Source organism: Excalfactoria chinensis, chromosome 6, assembly GCF_039878825.1.
Source record: "Excalfactoria chinensis isolate bCotChi1 chromosome 6, bCotChi1.hap2, whole genome shotgun sequence".
In the NCBI taxonomy this organism is placed as follows: domain Eukaryota; kingdom Metazoa; phylum Chordata; class Aves; order Galliformes; family Phasianidae; genus Excalfactoria; species Excalfactoria chinensis.
Genome location: NC_092830.1, coordinates 26,216,379 through 26,241,223, shown reverse-complemented (window position 1 = coordinate 26,241,223; position 24,845 = coordinate 26,216,379). Strand labels below are relative to the sequence as shown.

The 24,845-nt window shown below is 44.5% G+C and overlaps 1 protein-coding gene across 2 annotated transcripts in view; it reads right to left on the bottom strand.

Annotated features, from left to right (window-relative positions):
• SUFU (SUFU negative regulator of hedgehog signaling) overlaps window positions 1-24,845 on the bottom strand; it is an 83,203-nt gene that overhangs the window by 28,480 nt on the left and 29,878 nt on the right. Inside the window, exons 4-8 of one of the 2 annotated variants that reach the window (XM_072340645.1) lie at window positions 13,317-13,459; window positions 10,803-10,888; window positions 8,808-8,880; window positions 4,332-4,488; window positions 2,755-2,866 (exon numbers count right to left, since the gene is read on the bottom strand). In XM_072340645.1, the coding sequence (XP_072196746.1) occupies window positions 2,755-2,866; window positions 4,332-4,488; window positions 8,808-8,880; window positions 10,803-10,888; window positions 13,317-13,459 (571 nt within the window). The remainder of the gene's footprint in view (window positions 1-2,754; window positions 2,867-4,331; window positions 4,489-8,807; window positions 8,881-10,802; window positions 10,889-13,316; window positions 13,460-24,845) is intronic. The other variant, XM_072340643.1, reaches the window with a different exon arrangement.

The window sequence follows — 24,845 nt, the reverse complement described above, 5'->3', positions numbered from 1 at the left end:
AGTAGATTTGGAACACCTTGCCATGCCCCAACAGAGTGTTTCTGTCAAGTTCTTGAGGAGCCCCTAACGCACCAGTTATTCACAGGACCCTTGCAACGAACCATGGCTTTGATATTTTATGGTCTGGTGTGTACAGTGCAGGATATGATTACACACAAGCCTGGTTCCCATCAGCCAGCACCTCGTAATCGTTAACATATTTATCCTGGTGGTGCCTCAAGAAGATGACATTGTTATTAGTCTCATTTTATAGACTCAGAATTGAAGCTCAATAGCTAGATGACTTGTGAAGGGCAGAACTGAGAACCAGCCCGAAGAGGCCTGAAGCAAGGTACCTTGTACAGACTCTTGTGTAAGAAGGACCAGATCCATAGGCAGAGATGTCCACATCAGGTGCCTGTGAAGTCCTGTGAAATTACTATACATACACTGGGTTTTGTGTCTTTCATGTCTCAGCCTTTGCTACTGCACATACCTACAGGGAATGTGGATGCGGATATACTACTGCATGCAAAAACTGAATTCCTATGCTACATCTCTCTGCAGCAGTAGGAGCTGAAAGACTATGAACCACACTCACGTACTAAGGGGCAGGTTGTCCAACCTTGCTCAAATGCTTAAGACATGCTGAGAAAGCATATTAAGAAAGGCTCAGACTTTGTAAGAGCTTCCTGTACTACAATACTCTCAGCGCATCAAACAAGTCCTGTTGTATCCATTACACGAACTGGAAAGGAAGAAACACTGCACAAGTTGGAAAGGATGCTTTCCAGACTCTCCTCAAAGCAGTGGGTAAAAATGGAGGAAGGAGATATGAAGACACACTGCTCTTAGAACTGAGATTTCCTCCATCACTCAGGTGATAACTATCACACCAGTAACACTGGCAGAACATGCACTAGTTTAATATCTCTCTTTTGTTAACTGCATTGCTATTATGGGGAAACAGGCTAGCTATCAGCTTCTTCAGCAGTATCCACAGACCTCGGAGTAATGCATTGATCTTTTAGGAAACAAACACAGGGAACCAGCCACTCCTGCTATTCGGGCTTCAGGGAGGGTGGGTGTTCAGCTGCTACGGGTAAGACAACTTTACTACAAAGGGTACTACCAAGGACACAAACCTCTGACTTTGACCTGCCTTCCTCTCTACCTCAGAGCAGTTGAAAACTCAGGTAAATATCTGTGTACTCCACCTTAACACTTCAGCACTCTGTTTTGAGTGTATCTGTGCTTATCATATCTTGGATAATGTACAGCCTTCTTATCTAAGCAATGACTACCACCCAGCATTGCAGCTTACCCATCAGCTGCCTCCTTGACCTGGTAAGCACCCAAACGTTTCTGGTCTCCCCCAGCCACTGCAAACAGAAAGCTGTACCTGGGAAGGCAGAGCCCAGCATCTGTGAGAAATCCAGCTCAGTACTTTCCAGCCTCCTAAGACTGGGTGTGATGCTTGCAAATCAGATAGCGTCATCTCATTTCTTCAGAAGGGCCAATGGGACCCACCAATGGTTCAATGGGACCCACCTTCACACAAGACAGCATACTCAGAATCTGAGTCAGGTCAGGATCGGACTCCATATAATTACTATATATAAGAAATAAGGTTATTCCTTAAGCAGTAATAAAGCCAACAGAGATTTTTTCTTTCTTTTTTTTTTTTTTTTTTCCTCCCTTTTTTTTTTTAAATCAGCACCAATATATCATCTTACCTATTAGTACACAGCATCAGCAGTTAATACTTCCCCTGGAGTACCAGGCAAATCAGAAATACTCATACACAAACATAAATGAGAGGTCACCCAGAAAATGAAGCAAGAAAGGACATCAGAGTTCTATTCAAGGAATATTTTGAGTTAGGAATGAAAATGGAATTGAAATAGAGCAGGATGCTGCCTAGCACTATAGTGAAGAGCTGATTTCATGACTATCTTTACTCTTGGAACACAGTGTTCATAGGAGACTAGGAAACCAAAGGAAATACCAAGATAAGAGAGTGCAAAGATGCATGCCTTTCTTTGCCACTTAGATGAAAAAGTTACAATTGATGGAAGAGATTCAACTAGTAACTGAAATAAGCCTAAGATTGAAGGGAAAGAAACCCACAAGACTGAAGTGCAGATACTGCAGATGGCTTGAAACCACGCATAACTTCCTATAGACTTACTGAAGCCAAAATTTATGAATGAGGACAGACCTACAGGCCCATCTTGTCCCACTTTACTCACCTGTTAGTCTACAGTCTGTAAGACACCAGGGTGATACTGGCATCAATTAATACCAGTACCTGCCTTCCCAGGCAAGAACAAAGATGATTTTAGAAAAAAAAACAGCAACATTTTAACCAAAAGGTTTCTAATTATGAACTTTGACATAAAATGCACATGCAGAATCAGCAACGCTCACCTGTGCCATGTAGCTCTTTGGATACCACAACACCATATGAAAAAGTAATTTTATATGGCTCAGTCCTGCCCAATTTCAAACACTGTACACCATGAGCAACAAATCCTAAAAGGCACTGTCAGAGCCACTCCATATTAACAAGCCTGTGCAAAATTCCTTTCAAAATCTGCCCTCCTGAGTAGTAGCCCATTAACCCACCTTGAACAACTCTTCCATCTCTGTCTTTGGACTCTGTAAGCATTTACTATTAGCTGTCCCTTCCTGACAAGCCTTTTCTCAGCAAGCTTTAACTTGGTTTTCCACGTTGTGCTCCTATACCCTCCCATCACTGAAGAATGTACTTACGGTGCTCGGTCATGGTTCAACCCATTCTGTCTTTGTGCATTTATTGGAGGTAGAACAGGTTTGCTGTTAATCTCCAGCCCTCTTCGCAGAGTCTCCCTGATTTGCTCCGTATCTGCAAAGAGAATTTTTTTAACGTGACTCAGAGTCCCCAGAAACATCCCAAACACAAGGAGACAACAGCTTTTCTCAAAAGGCCTGTTGCATCTAAATCCTTCAGGAAGAAATAAAGAGATACTAAGGGTGAATTTATAACAGCACTTCCTGCACCTTTAAGTTATTCCACTTAACAAAGTCAGCTTGAATTCCCTGGGCTGCAATGTTATGTCAAGCAAGAACTGGAACCTCTGGTACTATGCCCCCTGATGTAGAAATTCTGAGTAGATTTGTATGCTTTCATAAAGGAAGTGTTTGCTGTTTCTGCGGCTCTTGCAGAACCTTCTGACACATCCAGCCTTTGTGCTGGAAGCCACTTTTCCCATTAGGCATCATGGGAGCTTACTTCTTTACTAAACAAGTGCAAGGAGGTCCTGGAGTTTTTGCAATTGGTTTTGAAAATCTGTTGATTCATTTACTACCAAATTCATAAAAAGAAAAACCTTTTATGCGGATAATTTCATCCTCAAGCTCACATTAGAAAATAAACTACGAATTACGCAGTGCAGATGCAGTGTCCTCGCTTTTTCATTTTCCTACAATGTCAAGTGGCCAAATATTTTAAGGGGATGCTTCCTTAATTTGCTTAGAAATTTCCCCTTCTTTTTTGATGACTGAGGGGAGAAAAATATATTAAAATGATTTCAAAATCTCTTAAAGAACATGACATACAAATATCACCATTTATATCTGTCTTGGGCTTTCCATTTGCAGGGCTAATATTGTCTAGTCTTTTTAAATCCAGTGTAGTTCAAAATATTTCCACAGAGGCCAGGCAGAACCCTATACATATACACTTAGTGGTTGCTATTTTATTTTTTAATTATTATGGACTTAAAACAAATATGATACAATTCCTATGGAACACATCATTCATTCCAAGAAATCTCAAGCCCTCACATGTTATTACTTCACCCATTTGAAAGTTAGCATGAATAATTTCAAGCATGCTTAACGTCCATGACATCTGTACCCTGACATGGCACCTCGCTGCAAAAGGGGAACTCCACCATACTCAACTTCTTCTTTCCAGAGTTCCACATTTGCAAGAATCACTTGAGTTCAGCCACAGCAACGTGCAATGTCAGTCCAATGTACCGCCCAAGAAGCGACTGTGTTAAAAAGGAAATACAGCCTAGGAAAATGCAATTGCATCACCTTGCAGGTGTTTACAGCCCTAGTTTCATCCAGTGCTCAGTTTAACTTTGCAGATTTAGATGAGAAACAGCCTAAAACCTGAAGGACATATGTCGGAAAAACCAAGGGTTTCCTTCTCTATCTCCTACCCTTCTTAAAGAAGTCACACCAAAATTTCATTTATCACTCCTTCTAGCACATGTGCTGTTTGCTAGTACCCCCAGGGCACCACCCAGACTCATCAGTGCCCAAAAGCCAAGGCAGTGCCACAGCCCAGGACCTCTTACCTTTCCCAGAGAGCCGCCGTGGCTGGGTTCCGATGCAAATGCTCCTGCTGTCTTCGTCATCCTCAGGGGGCCGGCTGAGATCATCCCAGGCACATTTGGCACTCACTCCACTTAGGTTTGAGCCGTCTGTCTCAATTCCTTTGTCGACTCTCTCCTGCTTGAAAAGATCCAAAACCCCACAACTTTTTTGGATGTGGCTTGACCCTGAGCTGAAACCCAGCCTAGCTCCATCCATCCATGTTTTGATGTACCAGCTAAGTATGACTGCACAATGAGTCAAATCAGGAGCTGATCTGAACTGAAACAAACCAGGACAGACTGGGCTGAGCTTCTGTCCTTTCCTTGATGCTTCACTGCTTGGTGCTCACAGGCAGAAGACAGAGGTGGAAATGAGAGACCTGAGGTATACAGGGTTGCTTCCTTCAGTGTTAACTCCAGTTTACAACAACTCAAAGCACTCCTGCTTGCAGCACAACTTGGCAGTCTACCTGCCACCGATAACAAACTCCCTTTCCAAGGAGCCCCCAGTAAGAAGTGCACAGAGTGATCTCTCATTCACAAAAGATCATCTGTAGACTGCTCGTACAACCGCTGCTTTTTTAACGTGCTGGGATGTTCAGCTGAGGACAAACGTGCAAGGAGGCCTCCATCTGTATGCAAGTGTCAGAGCTCTTGGCAAAATACTTTCCAAGCACGTAACCACCGTTTGGTGTCACACATCAACAACAAGCAGCCGGATGCTCTCAGACACCGCACCTTTTTTTCAAGGACACCCGCATCTGTTGCCAACAAGACTGAACTCCAAGCTTCAGCCAGAGGACACCTACCTGCTAATGGGAACTGCTGATACTTTGATTTTCCACCTATTTCCCACAAGGGGGTAATGTTGAGCTGAACAAACTTAGGGCTGCTCAGAATGCTGGTACCTCTCCACTGGCGCTGAATAAATCAGGCTCCTTTTCACAGTTTGCAGGGATGTCACTTCTAGTTCTATTCAATGATCTCCATTTCACTACATACATCTGGGTCAGCCCCAAACATGCAATAAGACCCACTGCTTGCAGGACAGAAACTCTTTAGATTTGAGGGCAGAGTGGAGCTGTGTTACACAACAGGAGCAGATCATTATTCCTGGCCTCTGCTTTAACCTTGCCACTAGAGTCAAGAGACCGTGGGAGCATTCAGTGCTTTGCAAGATCTGTTCCTCGAGAAGCAGTTTCCATACTAAAACCCACATACACTCCTCCCCTTGCCCAGTTCTATCTGCTGTACTCTATAAAGAGCTTTACTTGTTCTTGTGACCATTCAGGAGAGGATTTGAGCAGCTCAAAAATAAGCATAACACTTGGGATGTGGTTGTGCTGCAGTTTAAAATGATGGAATCCACCTGGCTGCTGTCCCACCCTCCTCTATGCACTCCTGCCCTTTCCTGTCTGACAAGTGACTTCTTTAAAACACGGTCACCTTCCTACACTGGCTCTCTGGCCTCAAAAGGGAGGCAGAAACTTGCAGCTTTGGTAAGACCACAGCTGTCCTGGCTTACATTTAAGCATTCAAGAGACTGCCTCCTTCTGCTTCTCTCCCCCAGAGAAAGCTACTCCCTGGGACCTTCCTCTGGCGTCACAGGAAAGTAGCTTCCCTGAAAAAGTAATAGGAAAATGTGACAAATAATGCATCTGTTGGGATTTTCTTTTGTTATGTCCTAAACACAAAATCTGTTGTTTTGCCCAGAAATAGAAGTTTGAAAAAGAAATACATCTGATGCTACATATGCTAATGACGCTCTATGCAAGATTTACCATGAGGCTCTTTAGGGAGCTCTGCGACGACCCAAAGCAGTCAGCATAGAGAGGTTCAGCTTGTCAGCACAGTTGTTTTTCATTCCACTCATTGAGAAAGCATGGGAGAGCCACCAAACTGGCCCCAAGCAGGGAGAGAAAGGGCCCTGAGGACCGCATCCGGATGGAGAATCTATGGGATGTGCTGCTTTATCCCCACAGCTGGAGGCCCCACTCCAGGCACAGAGCCTTGGGGAGGGGAGAGGGGCGCAGCCCTTTGTCTGCATCTCAGCTGGCTTCCAGAGCACTTCCTCAGGGAAAGAAAAGCTGCTCTATTGGCATCCCTGGGAGATCAAGGAGATCTGATGGAAACAAGCTGGCCTAAGGTAGCCTGATTTGCATGCTTGTGTTTGCAAACATGCATGTCCAGGGGAGGAAGACAAACAAACAAAAAAATCCAAACAGAAAAACAAATCAAAACAAGAAAAGCCCAATCAATGTTCAGTTGGTTTTAGTAACTTCACCCCATCTTTAGACAGTAAAGCTGTGCATGGGTGAGGGGCTGCTCCTCCTCCCATGAAAGGGCAGCAAAGCAGAGCAGGAGGAGCCTAGGGCAAAGGAGGTTCAGCTTTTTCCTTCCTCAAAGAAAGGATGTTTCTGTCCCATTTTCCTCTCAGCATGTGGGAGGGATGCTCTGAGGCTCTTCTAAGTCATTGATCCCTTTCTAAATGAGCCAGAGCACTGCAGTGTGACCCGCAGAGCAGCAACCGCAACTCAGGAAATTCAAATCAGCTTTATTCTCTTCTGAGATATCTGCTAAGACAGCACATCAGCACGGAGCTGGGGACCAACAGGGATGGTGTGACAGCAGTGCCAGGGAAATGAGAGTGGCCTACAGGAAAGCCTGACTGCACAGAGAACAGCCAGCACTGCCACAGTGTTAATTGCTGACATCCCAGGATGACATCTTAGCTGGGATCCATTCTCGGCAACTTCGAACAGAAAGTACAGCTGCTGCTGCCAGGGCTGGGGTTAGGCCTCAACAGTTCCCACAAGAAACAATGCAGCCTCAAAACAAGCTCTACCCACTCCCTGGGCTGCCCGACGTGCTTGCGTGCTCCAAGCAATCCAACAATTTTCTCTCCCTTTTCACACCCCCTTATCTTCCCCCCACCCCCCCCACTAAAATGCCAGGTGAACGAATGACATGTTATTCTTTGTCCACTAATGCAGAGCAGGAAATGCACGGTGAGAGCTGACTGCGGCCCCACACAGGTTTTAGGCTTCTGCAGGAGCCTAGCAGAAAGGAGCAGCACACACACCTGCACATATTCATTGTTGGAGGGGCAAGAGAGAACAGAAAACAGGAATGTTTTAACGTGAGGAAGTCCGGAAAGACCACAGACACAGCAGCCGTTGGTGGCAGGACACAGTGCGAGGCAGAAGCACTCTTCATGTGCCTTAACTTGTCTTGGCTGACTCACATTCCAGTAAGCTGAGCTACTACTCATTTACAGTAAATTGAAGAAACCCCTGTTATCGTCAGGAATCACCAGTGTTGTGGAGAACAGACAACACCCTCCAGGAGGGGAGAGGACACGCAGGCAACACTGTGAAAAGCCCAAAAACTTTATAGGACTTGCAGTTGTGTTTGCTCCCACACTGTGGGACATTTATGGAACACTTTTTTCTCTCTCTCGGATTGGGGTTGTTATTTTAGATGAACAAAACCTTAAGAACAGTAAAAGTAGAATTTGGTTTCCTTCCTAAGCTTTCCAAATAAAAGATGCTGTGAGGCAACAGAGGGTAATCAGATACAGACACACAGACCAGAAGCAAACACGAGAGCTTGTACAAAACGTGCACATATGCACATGCCCTACCAGACTAAGCCATAAGTTCTCAGTTAAAGGGAACACTCAGTGATTCTCTGAAACAAGATCAGAACCACACTGGGTTTGCCCAGGAATCCCATACTGCAGTACCACGTCTCTGCTGAAGGGGTGCAGAATTGCCTCCCAGACATACGAACCAGAGGTATGCCATGGGACAGTAATCCCTCTAGAAGAGTCTTACTCCTATCTTTTAACTTCAGAAATTAAACTGAGCTCTGATAGAGAGGGTTGAGTATATCCTCCTGCGTGTACTACTAACAGCAGCAAACAATACTTACAGCTTGCCATTATATCTCAGATTCATACTATTTGGCCTCACGTGACATCCTACAGGAATGACCTACACTGTCACATTAGTTATGGGGAAAAAAAAATACTTAACTGATTTAAATTTTTCTGCATGTTATTTCTCCTTGTCCTTACATATAAAGCAAAGGAAGATCCTGATCTGTTATCTCTGAATCAGGTACTGTTAGATATTCTGTAAACATAACTGTAAAGTTTAAAAACACACAGTCCAAATCTTACCAGTTTATCTCTTATATAACGTTGTTTTCTAGTTCTACGTTCTGTAAAAGTCTTCCCAGATTTGCCATCCATCTGGGGTGGGACACGCTCTCAAAGTACTACTAAGAGGGCAAAGGGAGTCTCTAGGACCGTTCTGAGATTATTACAAAAACTGAGATGTTCAAAGAACCTTTTCAGAAAAAAAAACACAACCCAGAACCAACTACTTTGTACCACTAGGCCAATCTCCTTTGACTACTACAAAAGATATGATATTTTATTAACTAAAGACATACTTGCAGATGTGGGTCAATTTCAAATATTGTTTCTCCTCTTCGCATGTCTGTTATCAGCCAAGGGCCTCCAGCTCTACAAAGAAAGAAAGGTAATGAAACAAACAAGGACTTGTGCTGATAATGAAAACCGTCAGTGACCCGTTACCTGCTTAGTGTTTGGCACCACCGAGTCTTGCAATGCAGTTAGGTCTGCCATAATCTGCCCCTTGCATAGATACACTTACTCACACAAGACTGAGCTGTGTTTTATAGGTAACTGAAATGGGACTGAGAAGTCTGGTGCAGCCTAAGCATATGAAGGATGAGTATGGCATGAGGTGAAGATTTATACCTCTATTACATATTTAAAGATGAAGCAGGATTCCCAATGGAACCTCATTTTTTGCTGAGATCAGCAATCATGTTCAGTACCATAAAAAGCTTCTTACATGCTCTGATGAATATCTCACAATAGACATTTTGTCTGAATACTTGGATGTTTTAGGGAAATCTTTGCTTTCATTAACAATGAAAGTTGGAAGAGTCAAGATGTTTCCCAACAAAGGTGATACAAAACGGCTTACTGTGAAGATGAACTACACAGGGACTTTTATTTAGGGTCACTCTGCACACAGGCTGTAGAATTCAGCCTCAGATTGCACTTCTCACTAGAAGTCTTTTGAAATCACCATAGAAATGTTTTGTTTTCCCATTAGATACTCTGTCACTGCAGTCAAAAGCCCCCTCCTCTGGCCCTGTGTTACCATCTCCAAAAACACTTGAAGTCAGACCAGTAAAAGTTAACATTTTATATGTTTTTCAAATGCATCGATATCTACTCTTTTTCACATCACTTTGGAAGGTACTAACTGCAGAAGAGCCATCTGTTTCAGTTCCTCACTAGGATGCAAGAGTCTTTTACCCTGACTTCACATGAGCAGCTTTCAGCTTTGTCTTTGAACCTGGCACATTTCTGGACTTCATTTTATCCTTGGAAAGGTGCTTGCAGCACAGCACAAAAGCCAAAAAGCCAATATGCGAACTGACTGGAGAGAAGGGTGCTGTGTCTATATACATAGGAATTAAGGGAACTACAGACTGTTTATTGCTTTGGGGTTCCAGAAACAAAGTTTGCAGCTGGACAAATTCTCTCAAGTGTTTGCACAAATTATCAGCATTTGTACCTAAATGGGAGAAGTTCAAGTTTAAGAAATCCAGCAGCAAAGGCTGGACTCCTCCAAATCATCAATCAGTTACAGCCCATTGTGGCAGCCCGCTGAGAGCACAAGTATTCAAAATTCATTTTCCTTAACATCTTTCGAGCTACTATCACACTGCAATAACCTCCTCAGAACGTACAGGAAAACATTTAAGCCACACATTTGCAAGTCAAAAAAAAGTTTATCTGCAACCTGACAGCAAATAAAGTATCAATGTATCATGTGAAATTTAGAAATCTATCTCCTCCTTAACATAACGGTAGGACTAGATGATCTTGTAGGTCGTTTCCAACCTTGTGGTTCTATGATAATGCTATCTTTGTCTTGCCAGGGGAGATAGTGAAGTTCATTCTGTTACATCACAAATACTCCTCTTTCTGCAAATTGGTCTGTCAAGTGGGGCTTCCTGGAGATTGATGTCCTCACTTTCAGACACCATCCAAGCTTTCCTAGGCACAGTAAAGCAGACCCTCACTTTCCTCTCCTTAGAACTACAGAGAGGTCACTGGTCAGAGCTGCCCTGGCTCTTTCAGGGAGAACCAATGAAAATATGCTGCAGGCATAAGAAGGAAATTAAGCTTTCAAGAGCTCATTCATTTCCACCCTGAACATGTGGACTTCCACATGCATTAATTTGCCATCTAAATGTCTGTGCGTGAGAACAGATTTGCAATGAATTCCCATCCCTGGCTACAGCGTAGGCTCCATCAACAAGTTAAAGATTGTTAATAAAAACAAACAACTGAGTTGTTCTCTGTCAAAATACTCCTCTGTCTGGGGCAACATGAGCACTTACACTGGGACAGTCCGAAGCAGCTCCAAGATCCCTTGCCCGTTCCATTGCTGAGCCGCGTGCAGTTCCTCAGTGCAAACCCCAACAATCTGAAATAAATAAAATGGAGATACTAAACCGGATGGAAACTGTGTGGTAACTGTTAGGAACGCAGGCCACATGGTGCTGGGTCAAACTGTGTAGATACAGAGAAGCACCATCCCTTTCAACTAAGTAGATAAGTGAAGACAAATGGAGCCTGAAACAACAGGGGGACTCTGCAAGCTCTCAACATGCCCCCTGGCATATAACATTTAATCTTGCATGAAGAGTGTGAACTAAACTAAAAGGGGTGCCTGGTGAAGAAGCAGAGTTTACTGAAGATCCATTGGTCTGTTCTCACACCTCAAACCAGTTCATGTAAGACAGACCACGCTGAGACAGGTCAGGGTCTAAGCGCATGGCAAGCACGGTGCTGCTGGCCAATTGCTAGGAGCAAACGTGGTAACAAACCAGCAATTTCAATCAGGTAAAAGATACACTGCCACAAAGGAATGCTTCAGTGCTCATAAATTCTTGACCAGCACTGTTTGCTGACTGGCTTAATCTTACCCACCACCATAAAGTTAACACACCACATAATCCACTCTTCAGTGCAGGCAACTGTAGATTTCTGCCTTTCTCTGCAAGGTATGATGCTTTTCAGGTTGGGATCTGCCTCACTGAGCAATACCAGACATACTTCTCACAGCAGCTGAGATCAGATACTCCAAGGAAGTCAACAAGTGTTTTTTTCTCCCCTGATCCATCAGCTTGTGCCTTGCAGCCCAATGATTCATCTCCCAAGACAAAAAAAAAGACTTTAGACGTGGACTTCTATTTCCCCTCTCAAGATATTAAACTTTTTCCGATGACATCAAATTTTCAGTCAGAATGTGATCAGCTGGTGAACTGTCAGCGAAGAGGAAAACTGAAAACTAAGTTCTCAAGAGAGGTAACCAAAAGTACACGACATGCCTTTACCACAAACATGTGCACTGATAGAAATCTGTGTGGAAAACTACCCACATTAGCACGCACCCACTTCTGCACACCTTAACTCCTCTGCCCCTCACAGAGCTCAGTCTTTCAGGACCTAGCCCTGAGAATGCATTCCATCCCCACCCATGTCCCAGGCTTCCTCCACGCACAGCCTGAATCACTCTCAATTCAGCACACCCCACCCTGGGCTTCTACTCACTAACAGCATACAAACTGTGAGACTCTAAACAGGAAATTATTTCACATTTATTCTTTACTTTTTGCAACCATTCACCCTCATTGGTCAAAATAAATCCTTAACAAAGAGCATCAAACAAAGGGGAAATTAAGACAACCGTATGTATTGTGGGAGATTAGAGTCCAAAAACTTCAGGATGCAACAAGCTGACTGCCCTTTGATCCCAAGCAGCTGGGTACTAAAGAAAGGATGAGGACTAATGCAGCACTGACTGGGGAATCAGCCAGGAATCACCCCGCTTAGCCTGACTCTATTTTTGCTTCCAGATCCCACAGTTCACCTTTTACTTATTAATCCCACACTCATCTCTTTTCCTGTTGGTAAAACACAGAGCTCTCGGGAAAAGAGAAGGTTCAGGAAAGCCTTTGCCCTTGCACAGCATTTGCCTTATGCAGGTCTGTGATGCTGGAGCTTCCCCTTATGTGTTGCAACTGCAGCCAAGGACAAATAAAAGCAACCTGAAGCTTGTAATTGTAAAATAAAACACGCGTTGTCCCACATGGCAGGAGCTTTTCTAAAGAGCAGGGGGAGCTATGTTAGTTCTGTCACTATGGTTAGTAACTGCATTTGTAAATTAAAAGTATTTGATGTAGCCCTCATCCAAGGGGCACCACTTGACAAAACGAAATCTCTGATAGCAAGCAAATCTGTTTAGCTAAGGAAGCTCTGTTCATTGAAGAGTAAGGTTAACATATAAGAGATGTCTCTCAAAGCAACCTACCTTAGATGGTAGATCAGTAGAGGTAAACTCACAGAGCCTCTAAAAAACCTTTATGTGGCAGGCTATGTTTCGTTCACTATATAATGCTAATGCAACTCTGTCTTACTGCAAACTTCTCCTAGAAATGAAACCAATGGAGTGTCACCCACTAACATTGACATAGCATTAATTTGAATTTAGTTCTACGTTAAAGTAACAATATTAAGCATTTCTCTCTGCTTTGTTACCTTACATTTCTGTTTGAAATTTCAGAGCAGTAAGGTAATGCTCAATTCCAGGTCTGTTTTGAGGTGTAAACCTTTTCTGCATGAAGTAGGCTTCTACATTGAGAACTGAACGTGCCATTGCTCAATCCCAGTAAAATCCTTACTGAATATGCCCAGAATAACAACTCAAAGATGAGATCCACAGTAATCAAGTAAGACAGAAAGGACAAAAACAGAAGAATAAGAACCTTACTTATCAAAGCTGAATAAAACATAGCGCTTAATGCATCCCATGCCTGAGAGGTGCCAGAACCACCACTGCTGTGCCATACCTGTAGGAAAGTAACGACCCCAAAAGGAGTCTGCACAGGCTGCATCTGAGGGTCTTCTGTCAGCAACATATGCTGGATTCTGGACTCACTGTTGTCCAAAGGGCTGTGCCACGACACATGGTCACCGCTGCAGAAGGTGTTTTCTACAGGGAAGACAAACAGGAAATATTTAGTCCAGAAAACATGCTAGAATAATGTTTCTGTTAGCAACTATCTGCTCCTGACCACTGTCAGCTGGGAACCTCTGGTCAGGACCAGCTCAGCCCCTGGTTGCTGCTCATGGTGCCCAATCCTGAGTTAGTCCTGTGGCAATAAATAAATGTTAGCCATTAGTATCATCAAGTTCAATTGGTCCCTCCCTAATTTACTGTTAGTCTCATTTTGTGAGAGGGCACAGTTAGCCTGTGGGCTGCATGGGATGCCTATTCAACAACAATTTATATTTGGTTTGCCACAGAAAACAGATTCTGAAATGTAAATTAGACTTAAATCATACTTTGCTATACCTAATAAAAACCTCCAGTCTGCTGCCCAACTTGTGACATTCTATGTCAGTCACTTTCTCTTCCAATTGCCTGCTGGCTCTGGTGAAGAACTGTAATTAATATGTTCCTTCTTGCCCAAACAATGAGAAAACCAGCAGGCTATAAATTTCATTCTAAGTCAGAATGGACTCCACCTAAACAAAGAGACAGAAATTACTCTTCCTTCTTTGCAACTGCAAGAATCCCTTTCTTTTTCTCCTCCTCAGACAGACAAACTCCCCAGATAACCCCGCATCCCACCTGCAAACCAGAGGGTACAGCAGAACACCTGTGTCCAATGCTTGCCCTGTGGATGAACTAGAAGCAAAGCAACCAGCCATGAGCACTTTCCCATCTGAAAAGGCACCTCACTGATGAGCCAACCCATGCCTACACGTCTGTGGGTTTAAACCACAGTATCTTGGGCAACTCATGATTCCTCCACCAGGTGTCCCCATTGGTGTTGGTTTGAACGTTTATTATATACGGGTTTTCAGACAAATTTCTCAGACACCTCAGTAGATTAAGAAAGAATTAAAATAACTCTAAATTCCTTAAGAAGCTTGGCCCCTAAAATAAGGCACGGGACAGAAGTGTTGTGATAAGTAAGGGAATGTTTTCCTTCATTAAAACTAAGACAGAACAGACACATCAAATGGAGCTGCTTAAAGAAAAAAAGTTTATCTATACATACAATGAATTACACACTTCCAGCACTGCGACTGAAGGACTCAGCTCATAGTATTGCTTTGCTTTTAGAGTTGGGATGTACAGTGAAAAAGACAGAAATGAAAAATATGATTTTAAAGTTTTCCTATATCAAAATCGGATTAAACAAACAGACAAAACCAGCAGAGCTGCAAAGGATCTTGTTGATATTCTCCAGGTTAGCCCAAACGTGGCTGATTAGTTGTATTTTTTAAATGATAAAAGCCCCTCAGTCACAGTTTTTAGGGATGAAACAAAACCACAAAGAACTTATTCTTGCCTCCTGTCTCTATACCACAACATTTTGCCCATCAAATGCTCACACAATTCTATGCTGATCGATCGCTGTGTTTCACTGCTGCTCCTGCTTCTCCTGGGAAATCCCAGCCCGTTTAGAGCAGGTTTTCAAATGCAAATGTCTCTGCTGGAAATCCACCTGTTTATGTCTATGTGAACACTGAACACTTAGAAAATCTCTCTCTCTCTTGCATGCACACGAATGCCACAAAATTCACACTGCCTACTCAATTAAATCACACACACGGAAAAAATAAAAAAAAAAATAAAAAAAATTAAAAAAACACTGCAAATAGGATGGAGTCCAATTAAAATCTGTAAGAGTGCAGAAAAATCAGAATTACAGCCCGAAACTCAGCTCTACGCTCATTTATTGTAACCCACCCAGAATGTAAGATCAGCCCTTGTATAGAGGCCACGACAGCATGGAGGAGAGCCTGAATTGCAGGGTTTGAGCTGAGGAGCTGCAGGAACAAAGCACTGGATAGCCACTTGCACACAGGCCAGGAACTGGGATTCAGATTCTCCATTCCTACCTCTCACACCCGGCTTGCAAAACAAACCACCAAAATCTTTATGATGTTTTAATTGAAAGTGCTGAAAGTTTCCATAGATATGAATTTACAGCTACGCTTCTGGTTATGATGAATGCCGAGTTAGAACAAACAACATTGGATAAACTCTCAAAGACGTGTACGATGTGCTAACATTTCCTATGCATACACATTCATGGGGCAGTTGGAGCGCATCTATGGGAGAGCCACAGGATGCTCAGAGGGCTGGAGTACCTCTCCTATGAAGACAGGTTGAGGAAGTTGGGCTTGTTTAACCTGGAGAAGAAAAGGCTCCAGGGTGACGTCAGTGCGGCCCTCCAGTATTCTATCTAGACTAATATCTAGGAGCTGTTCTGCACTGCTGATAACCCAGGATGGGAGCAGAACCTTCAGCAGTCACAACACTGATATGGGTCTACAGCCTCTTTTACTGCAGAGATCGAATGAGAAACCTGTACTTGTAGCTGGAAGCTACTCATATGAAAAACCTGAAAACATAGACATGAAAATTGGAATTTTAATACACGTGAAATAAAAGTCTGATGTAAAATAAAAAGATGACAGGAAGAAGCTCAATCCCACAGGATGGTGATTCAGTCCGAGAGGAGTCATGTCCATAGTACCATCTGCAATTGTTAGGGTTAGGACAAACCACAGCTCTCCTTTCAGATAAGAATGTTCCTTTGCAAATCATCTTGGTTTAGTAAATTTGAAACTCCATAGTCTCAGCAGCATTTGAGCCCTGAATCCAGGAGAAGGTAAGATGACTCTGTGGTAGCTGTGGGGCTGTTACTGACCCAGCACTTCCTATCATCAAACAGGGCACCAATCAGTCTGGGTACAAATGGGATTTAAGACTGAACGTGGTAATGTCATCCGTCCACATGAATTTGTAAGAGGGTGTTTTAACAAGAACTCCTGAATTATTCTATTCTGTCAGGGAATGCTGATGCCACAGAATTTAAACGCTTCACAGGTGGGGATTGATTTCATAAGGGCTCGACAAGGAAATCATTAAAACATTTCATTTTAAACTTATTGCTTTACTTTATATTTTATTACAGCAGATCAGAAGCATCTCTCTAGCTCCACAGAAATGAGGAGTCTCTAAATTTCCCACAGACCAGCAATATGCAAAAAGCAGCGTCCGTAAGACAACTACGCCACACTACTCTATAAAGCCTCCCATATTTTGAAGTCTTTAAAACGTCATTATCCATTCTCTTTAACAGGCTGCACGAAGCAGGTGAAACTCCTTCCTGCAGCAGTGGCCATAACTCAGCTGTGCAATCTCTCCCAGCTTTACTCCCTAACTGCTCAATAATGAGAACTGGGGAAATAACTCAGAGGAAGCACCCCACTGTGGACTAGTAAATTCTTTGTGCAGCAACGCTGGTGTATTTTCTTGAATTGCATTCCCCCTGCATTCAATTTTACTAAATACAGTTAATGCCTCGAGAAACAAATACAAGCCATATTCCTGGCCTCAAGATGCTTTATAAACAGTGTAGAGCATGCAATCCATGCTCAGGAGGCATTGGCTCGCTCTGCAGAGAAACAGCTTATTTCCTATTGTATTTTCCTTTTCTTTTTTTAAATCTGCCATTTTTACATCTATTTAGGAGCCCTAACTCCCCTGAATAATTGCAGGGAGCAAGTGGAAAAGAACAGCACACCAAAACCAGCACTGGGAGCTAACAGAGCTCCATCTCAAAGCTGCCCCAAGCTGAATCTGGCCCAAGAGATGCTCCTCATCAGCTTGCTAACCTGAACACAGAGCAGGCATGGGAACATGGGAGGCAAATATCTTCATCTGTACATGCACAGGGGACAGCATGGAGGAAAACATAGAACTAAGGCTGTTCCACCAGTGAGGAGACAGAAAGGGAACTCGGAGCACCTCTTCTGTCCACGACCAGCCTGGCACACAGCCTGAGCCTGGTCCTGGGCCACTAAGGTGGCTTGACTTGGGATAAACAGCCGTTCTGTTGCACCATATCCTTCTAAAGCACGTCTTGAATTCCTCCTCTCTGCAGAAAGCCAGGCTGTGGTTATAAGGTCCCTTTTTTCCTGAGTTGTGTAAGATGCTGCTGAAAGGAACAATCCTGCTTGTCCCCTGTGACAGCAGCACTGACCTGGGTTCCTGCCCTCCAAGCTGTCACAGTGCTTGGCACAACTCCTGCCACTTCTCTGCTAGTTTGGTCTAAGAAGCACATCTAACAAATTCACAGCAGAGCATGGTAGTGGGTATGCCATCTCTCATGCAAGCCAGACCTATGTTACCTGCTCTCCTCAACAGCCTGAACACTTACACAAGCTTTCCGGTTGCATCCAACAGCGACAGCTCAGCTGAGCTGTCAGCAGCCACAAATGGACAGCAGTACTCAGAAATTGTGTAGCTGAGGGCAAAGAAAAGCAGAGAGAGATTTCAAGTCCAAAGCTTTTGAGTACAGGAATGCTACAAAGGGCCCCAGTGAGCTCCTGACCAGCGTGACAGCGATGCAGCCAGACATTTAAATTGAACGCAGCTTATCCGATACTTGCAGAAATCATGTAATTTACTGCACTGCCATTACCCCATGCATGGCTCATATAATTTATTATATAAGTGCATTTTCCCCAACACATTTTTAATATTCAGTCTGGTTTTGGTTTGTTTTTTGTTGTTTTTAAAGTAGTCTGGCAATCTGTCACAAGTACGATTTGATGCTGTGTTTCTGTACCACTTTGCAGATGGAACAGCTAGAATTAATTACCAGAAACAAGGGGCAGACACAGAGTCCAACACTGAAATGTATTAGCTATGCTTTTCACCAGAGCTACTTAATATATTTCTAATTAGCTCGCTAATGGATATGACCATGCATGCAAATATGTAGCTATAAGAGACTAAACACGAAAGCTGTCTAAAAATCTCAAAGCAACACTGCTATTGCAACTCATCGTACAGACAAGTTAAAAAAAAAATAGCACAAAACACAGAGTATAAAGAAAGAGCTCATTCAGACTCATTTACCAGTCATGTTAAATTAAGATAATTTAGGGAAAACCAAATTAATGCTAAGTTCAGTCTGTCTGCTTCCTTTCCTAACCTACAAAGGACTGCACAAATGGGTTGGTAAAGGAGAAAAACGACTGCGATATACTCTGGGGGACCAGCTGGCAGCCTTGGTTTGTAATTTCATTTTTAGCTCAAGCAGAATGTTTCAAGAACGTAGAAGAAATCAGTAGAGTCCAAGCCATGATATATTTGCATTACACACAAAAAAGCCCTTTTCCCATGTCTGTGCTGCACAGTTCAGTTTCCCTTATTTCTGCCTGGGAAACAAGGACAGCCCCAGCACAGATTCACACAGGGCTGCTGCCCGCTGCAGACATGAAGCACGGACAAGATGCCTTGGGAAGAATTCAATCCCCAGAGCACAATTAAACAATGGCTCCACTGCAGGGATTCAAATTGGGCTTTTATAAACAAGGGGCCTAGGCAAACGGCTCTTTAAAAAAGAGTGGGGAGAGAAACAGATTATCAGCACTGTAAGGACTCCTCGACCTCTGTAGTTTGAAGACTGAGTTCAGAAAACAGAAGAGCGGAGCAGATATTCTTTTAAGTTGATCAGCAGGTGGAAAATAGTTTGTTATTCCTTAAATCCTGGCAGTTCAATATGGAAAACGAACAATCCTCTGAAAAGAGCTCATCAACTTATACACTTATGTATAACTTATCAGATTCTTTTAGAGTCCTGGACTGAAAGACAGGTGGAGGGGCCAGAAGCAAAACCCACCATGGCCCCAGCAGAACAAAGAGGTCTCCTTGCTGCTCAGAACTGCCACCCATCCACTCACATTGAGGTGGTGGCACATGTGCCTCTCTGTGCCGCAGCTTCCTTCTACGGAGTTACAAACACTGGTTTTCATACCACAATGCAAATCCCAGATGCTTTATGTGACACTGGAGAGCATACTAATGTAGCTGCTAAAGTACTATCATGCAACAACCAGCATGGCTCTGGGCCTCCTTACCCCTTCTGTTTCCCAGGACAATTCTTTCCCACCCCCTCTGCATCTGTGTGCCTGGCTCTCTCTCCCTGCCCAGCTCTACACGCACAGTTTCCATTACTGCAGCTTCTGAGAATTTCTCACACAGGCTCCCAGCAAGTGACTCCCATGCCCAGGGCACACTCCCACCCTCTGGGGGCCTCCCGTCCTCTCTCTGACTCCTTCCAGCCCCCTTCTGCTCTGCCTTCCTGCAGCCTCCTCCAGCTCCAAGCTGTCCATTGCTCCTTGCAGCTCCTGCAGCACATGGGCATCTCACTGCAGATGCGCTGCCTGTGGCAGAACGTATCCCCAGTGGTGCTTTTGAAACAGCACAGTTCTCACCTGTCTGCTGATTTATCTGCATGGCGTTCATTTACTGGGAGGAAGTGTGGCAATGTAACAAGAAAGAAAACAAACATGCATGTGAGCTGCTCTTTCACAACCCCATAGAACTCTCCTGCTCCAAGCTCTTACTTCTCTACACCTCATCACCCACAACCATCTGCTCCAGGTTCTGCATGGCTGGTGTGCTCTCCCTTCCTCCAACACTAGTGGGACACCTGCATCCTGCCTCCTCCATCTCCCAGCCAAGCAGCCCCAGAGGAGCAGGACTGATGCACCTGCCAAGCATCGAGCTTGGGTGGGACAGTCTCCAGCCCTGTGAATAAAGCCTCCCCCTTGGCATCACAGCAATTCCTGCCTGCAAGGAAGCCCAGAGGCCCTGTGGCAGCAGCATCCCAGAGCCCACCCCTTGTGCGCATTTTCACCAGATGAGCTCCACAAGCTCATTACAGTAACACAAAAGAAACTCAAACTCTGTTCAAGAGCTATAATTATGGCTCAAACACAAAGTGATCAGCCTGTTCCTGGATCACCTTTTGAAACTTCCTTCCACGTGTTCCGAGGTGATTCCTTTAAGCCTCAGGTTTTCAAAGAAAAAGAGTCCACTTGGCACAGGCTCTGGGCTGCCTGCACTCCCTGAATGCACTCTCCCAGTTCCCTTCCCCACCAAGAACAAAATGCTTCTCCCGCTGTGCCCATTTGCTGCCTCCTGGCTCGGCAGGCTACAGTAAAGGTTCTTTGCATGTAAAGCTGTCAGAAGATGGTCTGTAATGAGCTCAGCGTACTGCCACACTGGCAGGCAGAGTACAGAGCAGGTTAGGCAGAGCACACCATTTCAGTACCACTTGCTTCACAGATCTTCAATAGAAAATGTAAGAAGGATATAAGTAACAGCAAAGCCAACCACCAGCTTTGCCTTCTCTCCTCTGCAGTTTCATCTAACACAGGCTGGTAGCTATCAAGGAAAAAACGAGTTCTTTCATAAGACTACTCGGTTTGTGCAATCTTCCCTCTGCTCCGTGCATTCCAAATGATTGCAGAGGCAGAAAAGGAGGATGCTCCTGTGACTGCAAAACAATCCCTGTTTTGTGGCTTTCAGCTCCTTGACAGGGGGAGGCAGCACAATTCTATGCAGAAGCCCTTAACTATAAAAGTGGCTGCTTCCGTTTCCCAGAAAAGGCTGAGTGGGACAAAGACCTCATATGTAAGAGGCCAGAGGACCTCACATCAGCAGGAGGGGGTTTTCTGCATTCCCTGAGCCATTCCCTTTGTCTTGCATTCCTCCCACAGCACAGGGCCGGAGCCTTTGTCCAAGGCTGGACAGAACATGTGCAGCCTCTGCCTTGTTTCCTTACCCCAGGAGCCTGAACTACCCTTCTGGTCCCCAGCACATGTGCTCTCCAGCCTTTCATAGCAGGGATACTCTGGGTAGGATGTAGGCCTTCCTCCACCTTGGGCAGAAAACAAGCAACATTGGTTCTGATCCTGAACTACAGCCACTCTTAATATAAAACATCTACCAGAAGCCAGCAACCTGGAGTTCCAGGGCACGGAGCCAGCTGGCTGTCCTTCCATCCTTCAGCTGTCATAGCAGCGTTGCACCAAGATGCATCAAGGCTTTTCTGGGTATCCACTCCTGTTTCTTTCCTCCCTCTTCCAGGGGGAGTCCACATGCAGTACATACGCTGAAGTAACTTGTGCGTTTATAAATGCAACCATACGTCAGATTTGCAAGTGCCACTGCTCTGTCTATCCATGACATTTGAGAGCAATCTATGACACATGGATTGATGCAGAGCACAGAGAAGATGGATCCTTTTCCTTTTGACTTTTTTTTTTTTTTAAATAAACCAACTGAATGAACTATATTGAACAGCTCAAAAGCAATGAACCAAGTTCAATTCCCAGGCTGCAACAGGACAAGGATTGATAGAATTAAAAAGGACAGAACCAGCCGAAATCCAGCCAACACAAACTGGGCCTGAACCTGCTTTATCTAAATTGCAGCAGTAGCTAAAAACAAGACTCTTCTTTCAGCCAGTGCTGAGATCCTTTGCTTACTGCCTAGAAATACTATACAGTCAGAAGAAAGATAGCTTTTCCTCTACTTCAACAGTCTTTTATATGGAACAAAGAGTTTCTGTGCCTCTGCTCCTGGCACAAAGTCTCCCCATGCTTTAGTGTCAGTCCAGCCTTCAGGGCACAGGAAGGTCAAAGACCTGCGCTCAGCTAGGAGCTACACATTGAGACAACAGCAGCTCCCTGGCAAGGCACAGAACGACCCTTCCTGATCCTGAGAGGAAGCTGTTGATCCTCCTGCCCAGCCCAGGCTGACCCCCCCTGTGCTGACAAAGCAAAAAGCAGTATCACACAGCAGTGCTGCAGGTCCCCTGCCCTCAAGTCCACAAGAAAGCACACAACACTTTTCAAGCCCAACTAGAGGGCTACTGAGGCTTTTGCATCAGTGCAGAAAAAGCAATTTGGTGCAACTTCCAAGCAAAGCACAGGGAGACGTTACTTAATGAAAGCAGTAAGCACTAAATGGAAGTGTTACTTGGTCCCAGCAGCAGTGGAAGGAGTGGCAACAGGCAGGATGGAGCCCCATGCTGGGACATCTGCAGTACTGCAGAGAGGCAGCACCCTGCCTGATCTGAACAGAAAGAGAAGCCAAGTACAGTCAGCCATCCAAAATCTGAGGTCAGGCCGTTCCAATTATGCTATTAGAAGAATGAGAGCAGGGCAGTGTGCAAGTGAACATACCAGCCATGTGGAGACAGCAGCGCCACACAGCAGTCACACCTGCAGCTCTGCTTCATCGCTTCCTGCCCTCTAAAAGCTGAAATTTAACACCAAGACCTGAAACCACTTCTCTGGCCCAGACAGGACTCAGAGGAATGGCTGGCAGACAGGTAGGCTCCACAGCTCCTCTGCAGCAATTGCAGCCTCCTTCCTCCCTCAGCACCCAGCTGCACATCCCTGCCTCACAAGCGTGAGGAAACGCACTGCACTCAAAAGGTGCCCAAAATCACAGTCATACAAAAACACATTAAGCTCTAGAAGTCAAGAAATAGGAAACTGCACTTAAATTTGTTAGAGAACGTAGAGGTACCTCTGCATGCTGACCCATGTGCCACCTTCAGTGTCACCTGTGCCAGGGTCCACACTCTCCCTCTTTTCTTGTACTGAACAGCACAGACAGTGTGCAATTAGTACTGCTATACTTCCTCTAGAGTCCTGCTGGATAGCAAGACTGTCACGACATTAAAAAAAACAAACAAACAAGGGTACTGGACATTTCTTTGAGAACGGAAAAGAGCAGCTGCAGCGTTTGAGGCACGGACTCAGATGTGAACGATCCAAATCATTTATTACAAGTTCTCACATCCCTTATATACCTTCACAAGTTGTTGTTTTCTCACTTTCCCTTCCGCCCTTTTAACTTTCCCAACCACCTTTACATGTCAACAAAGCATTCTACAAAACACTTTTCAACTGTCCATGCAGGCACATATCCAATCAGAGCTGTGAGACCCTTCTTCTCCTTCCAGAGGTGTCCTTGGTTCTCATGCTGTTTATCATGCTCCACAGCTGCTGCTCTGAACAGCTTTTCTTGTATTTCCCACAAGCAGCTATACTAGTTTGATTCAACAGGGCCCATTGAAACCCAGAATACTTAGATTAAAAAAAAATAAATAAAAAAAATCAAAAGAGATGAGTAAAAAGTTTGATGCCAAAGACTGATCAGTGAGGAAGCTTCTTCAGACTTGTTGGAGAGGTGTTACATCAGGGAAAGTGAGCAGGTGCCTCACACCAAGAGCTCAGGTACAAGTTCTGGTGGCTTACAAACATATGCACAGGCTGAGGGCAGTCCGGGCAAGCTGTTGTCTCACAGGCTGCAGGAGGGTTTGCTGCAGCTGGCACTGCTCTGGGCAAAGCAAGTGAGTTCCACCAGCTGTACCGGGCAGCACCTGTACTGCACTGTTGGGCTGCTGGGCACAAGTGAGCAATTAGCATCAGCCCACAATGCTTCAGACCTTGAACAATCTGAGCAGAAGAGAAATAAGAAGAATAAACATGGTCCCAGCTTTAATTTTTCTCTGTGCAGTCCTGGGACAGTATTTCAAAAGAACACAAACTTATACTCCTACACAATGTCTCCTCTTAGAGGCATCTGTTCTACAGATAAAACTATTTTTCATGCAGTCTCTTCAGTGTGAAGTGACCAATCAGCTGCTTCTCTGGCTGAACAGTAGTGCTGCATAAGCTTTGTGGCCTACAGGGGAAGAAGGTGAGCTGGATCCCTCTACAACCAGTGCTTTGCTGCAACACCTAACAGGACAAAGCTCTGCCCATCCTGCCAGGCACCTTGCTGAGGATCCAGACGGAGCTGCCTGGTTCCAGCAGCGAGCGTAGCACGTGGTGCTGGCTAAAGCACGCAGCTCCCAGCTGGAGGAGGGGGGACGTGCTGGGGTTAGTTTTGGAGATGGGGAGTGGGAAATACTGGGGAGGTGAGCTCATGGGCAGCAGCACATGGAGAAGTGGATTTATTGCAGTGCTGCGGGACAGGGAGGAGCAAGGATGCAAATACGTAAAGGATGTGCGCTTTGCTCACAGAACAGATTGTTTTATGGGAAATGTCTAAGAGGAATTAGGCTAAAACCCAACCAGTTTCTCATGGACCACTGAATAACTATCAGATGATGAGAGCTTTTGGCCACAACAAACTTAGGTTAAATTGGAACCAGGGACAGAATGTTTCCATTCCCGTGTGCAGAACCAGGGCACACAAACTGCGTGCCTGGCTATATCCTACTCACCCATGGGCAGCAGCAGGCTGGGTGCTGCTCTACAATAGCACTGCGCTGCTTTCTGTGTCAGCACAGAGATTGCTGTGTAATGGGTTTTGCTGAAATGAAATTCGTGTTGATTTATACTACTTCATGGAGTAAAAAACACAGTTAATCCACCCATTTTTAATCTAAAATCCTGGAATACAAGAGAGAAGCCAGGGCCAGCTCCACACTGGAAACTGGTTAATATTACAAACAGATGATAAAAATACATATATA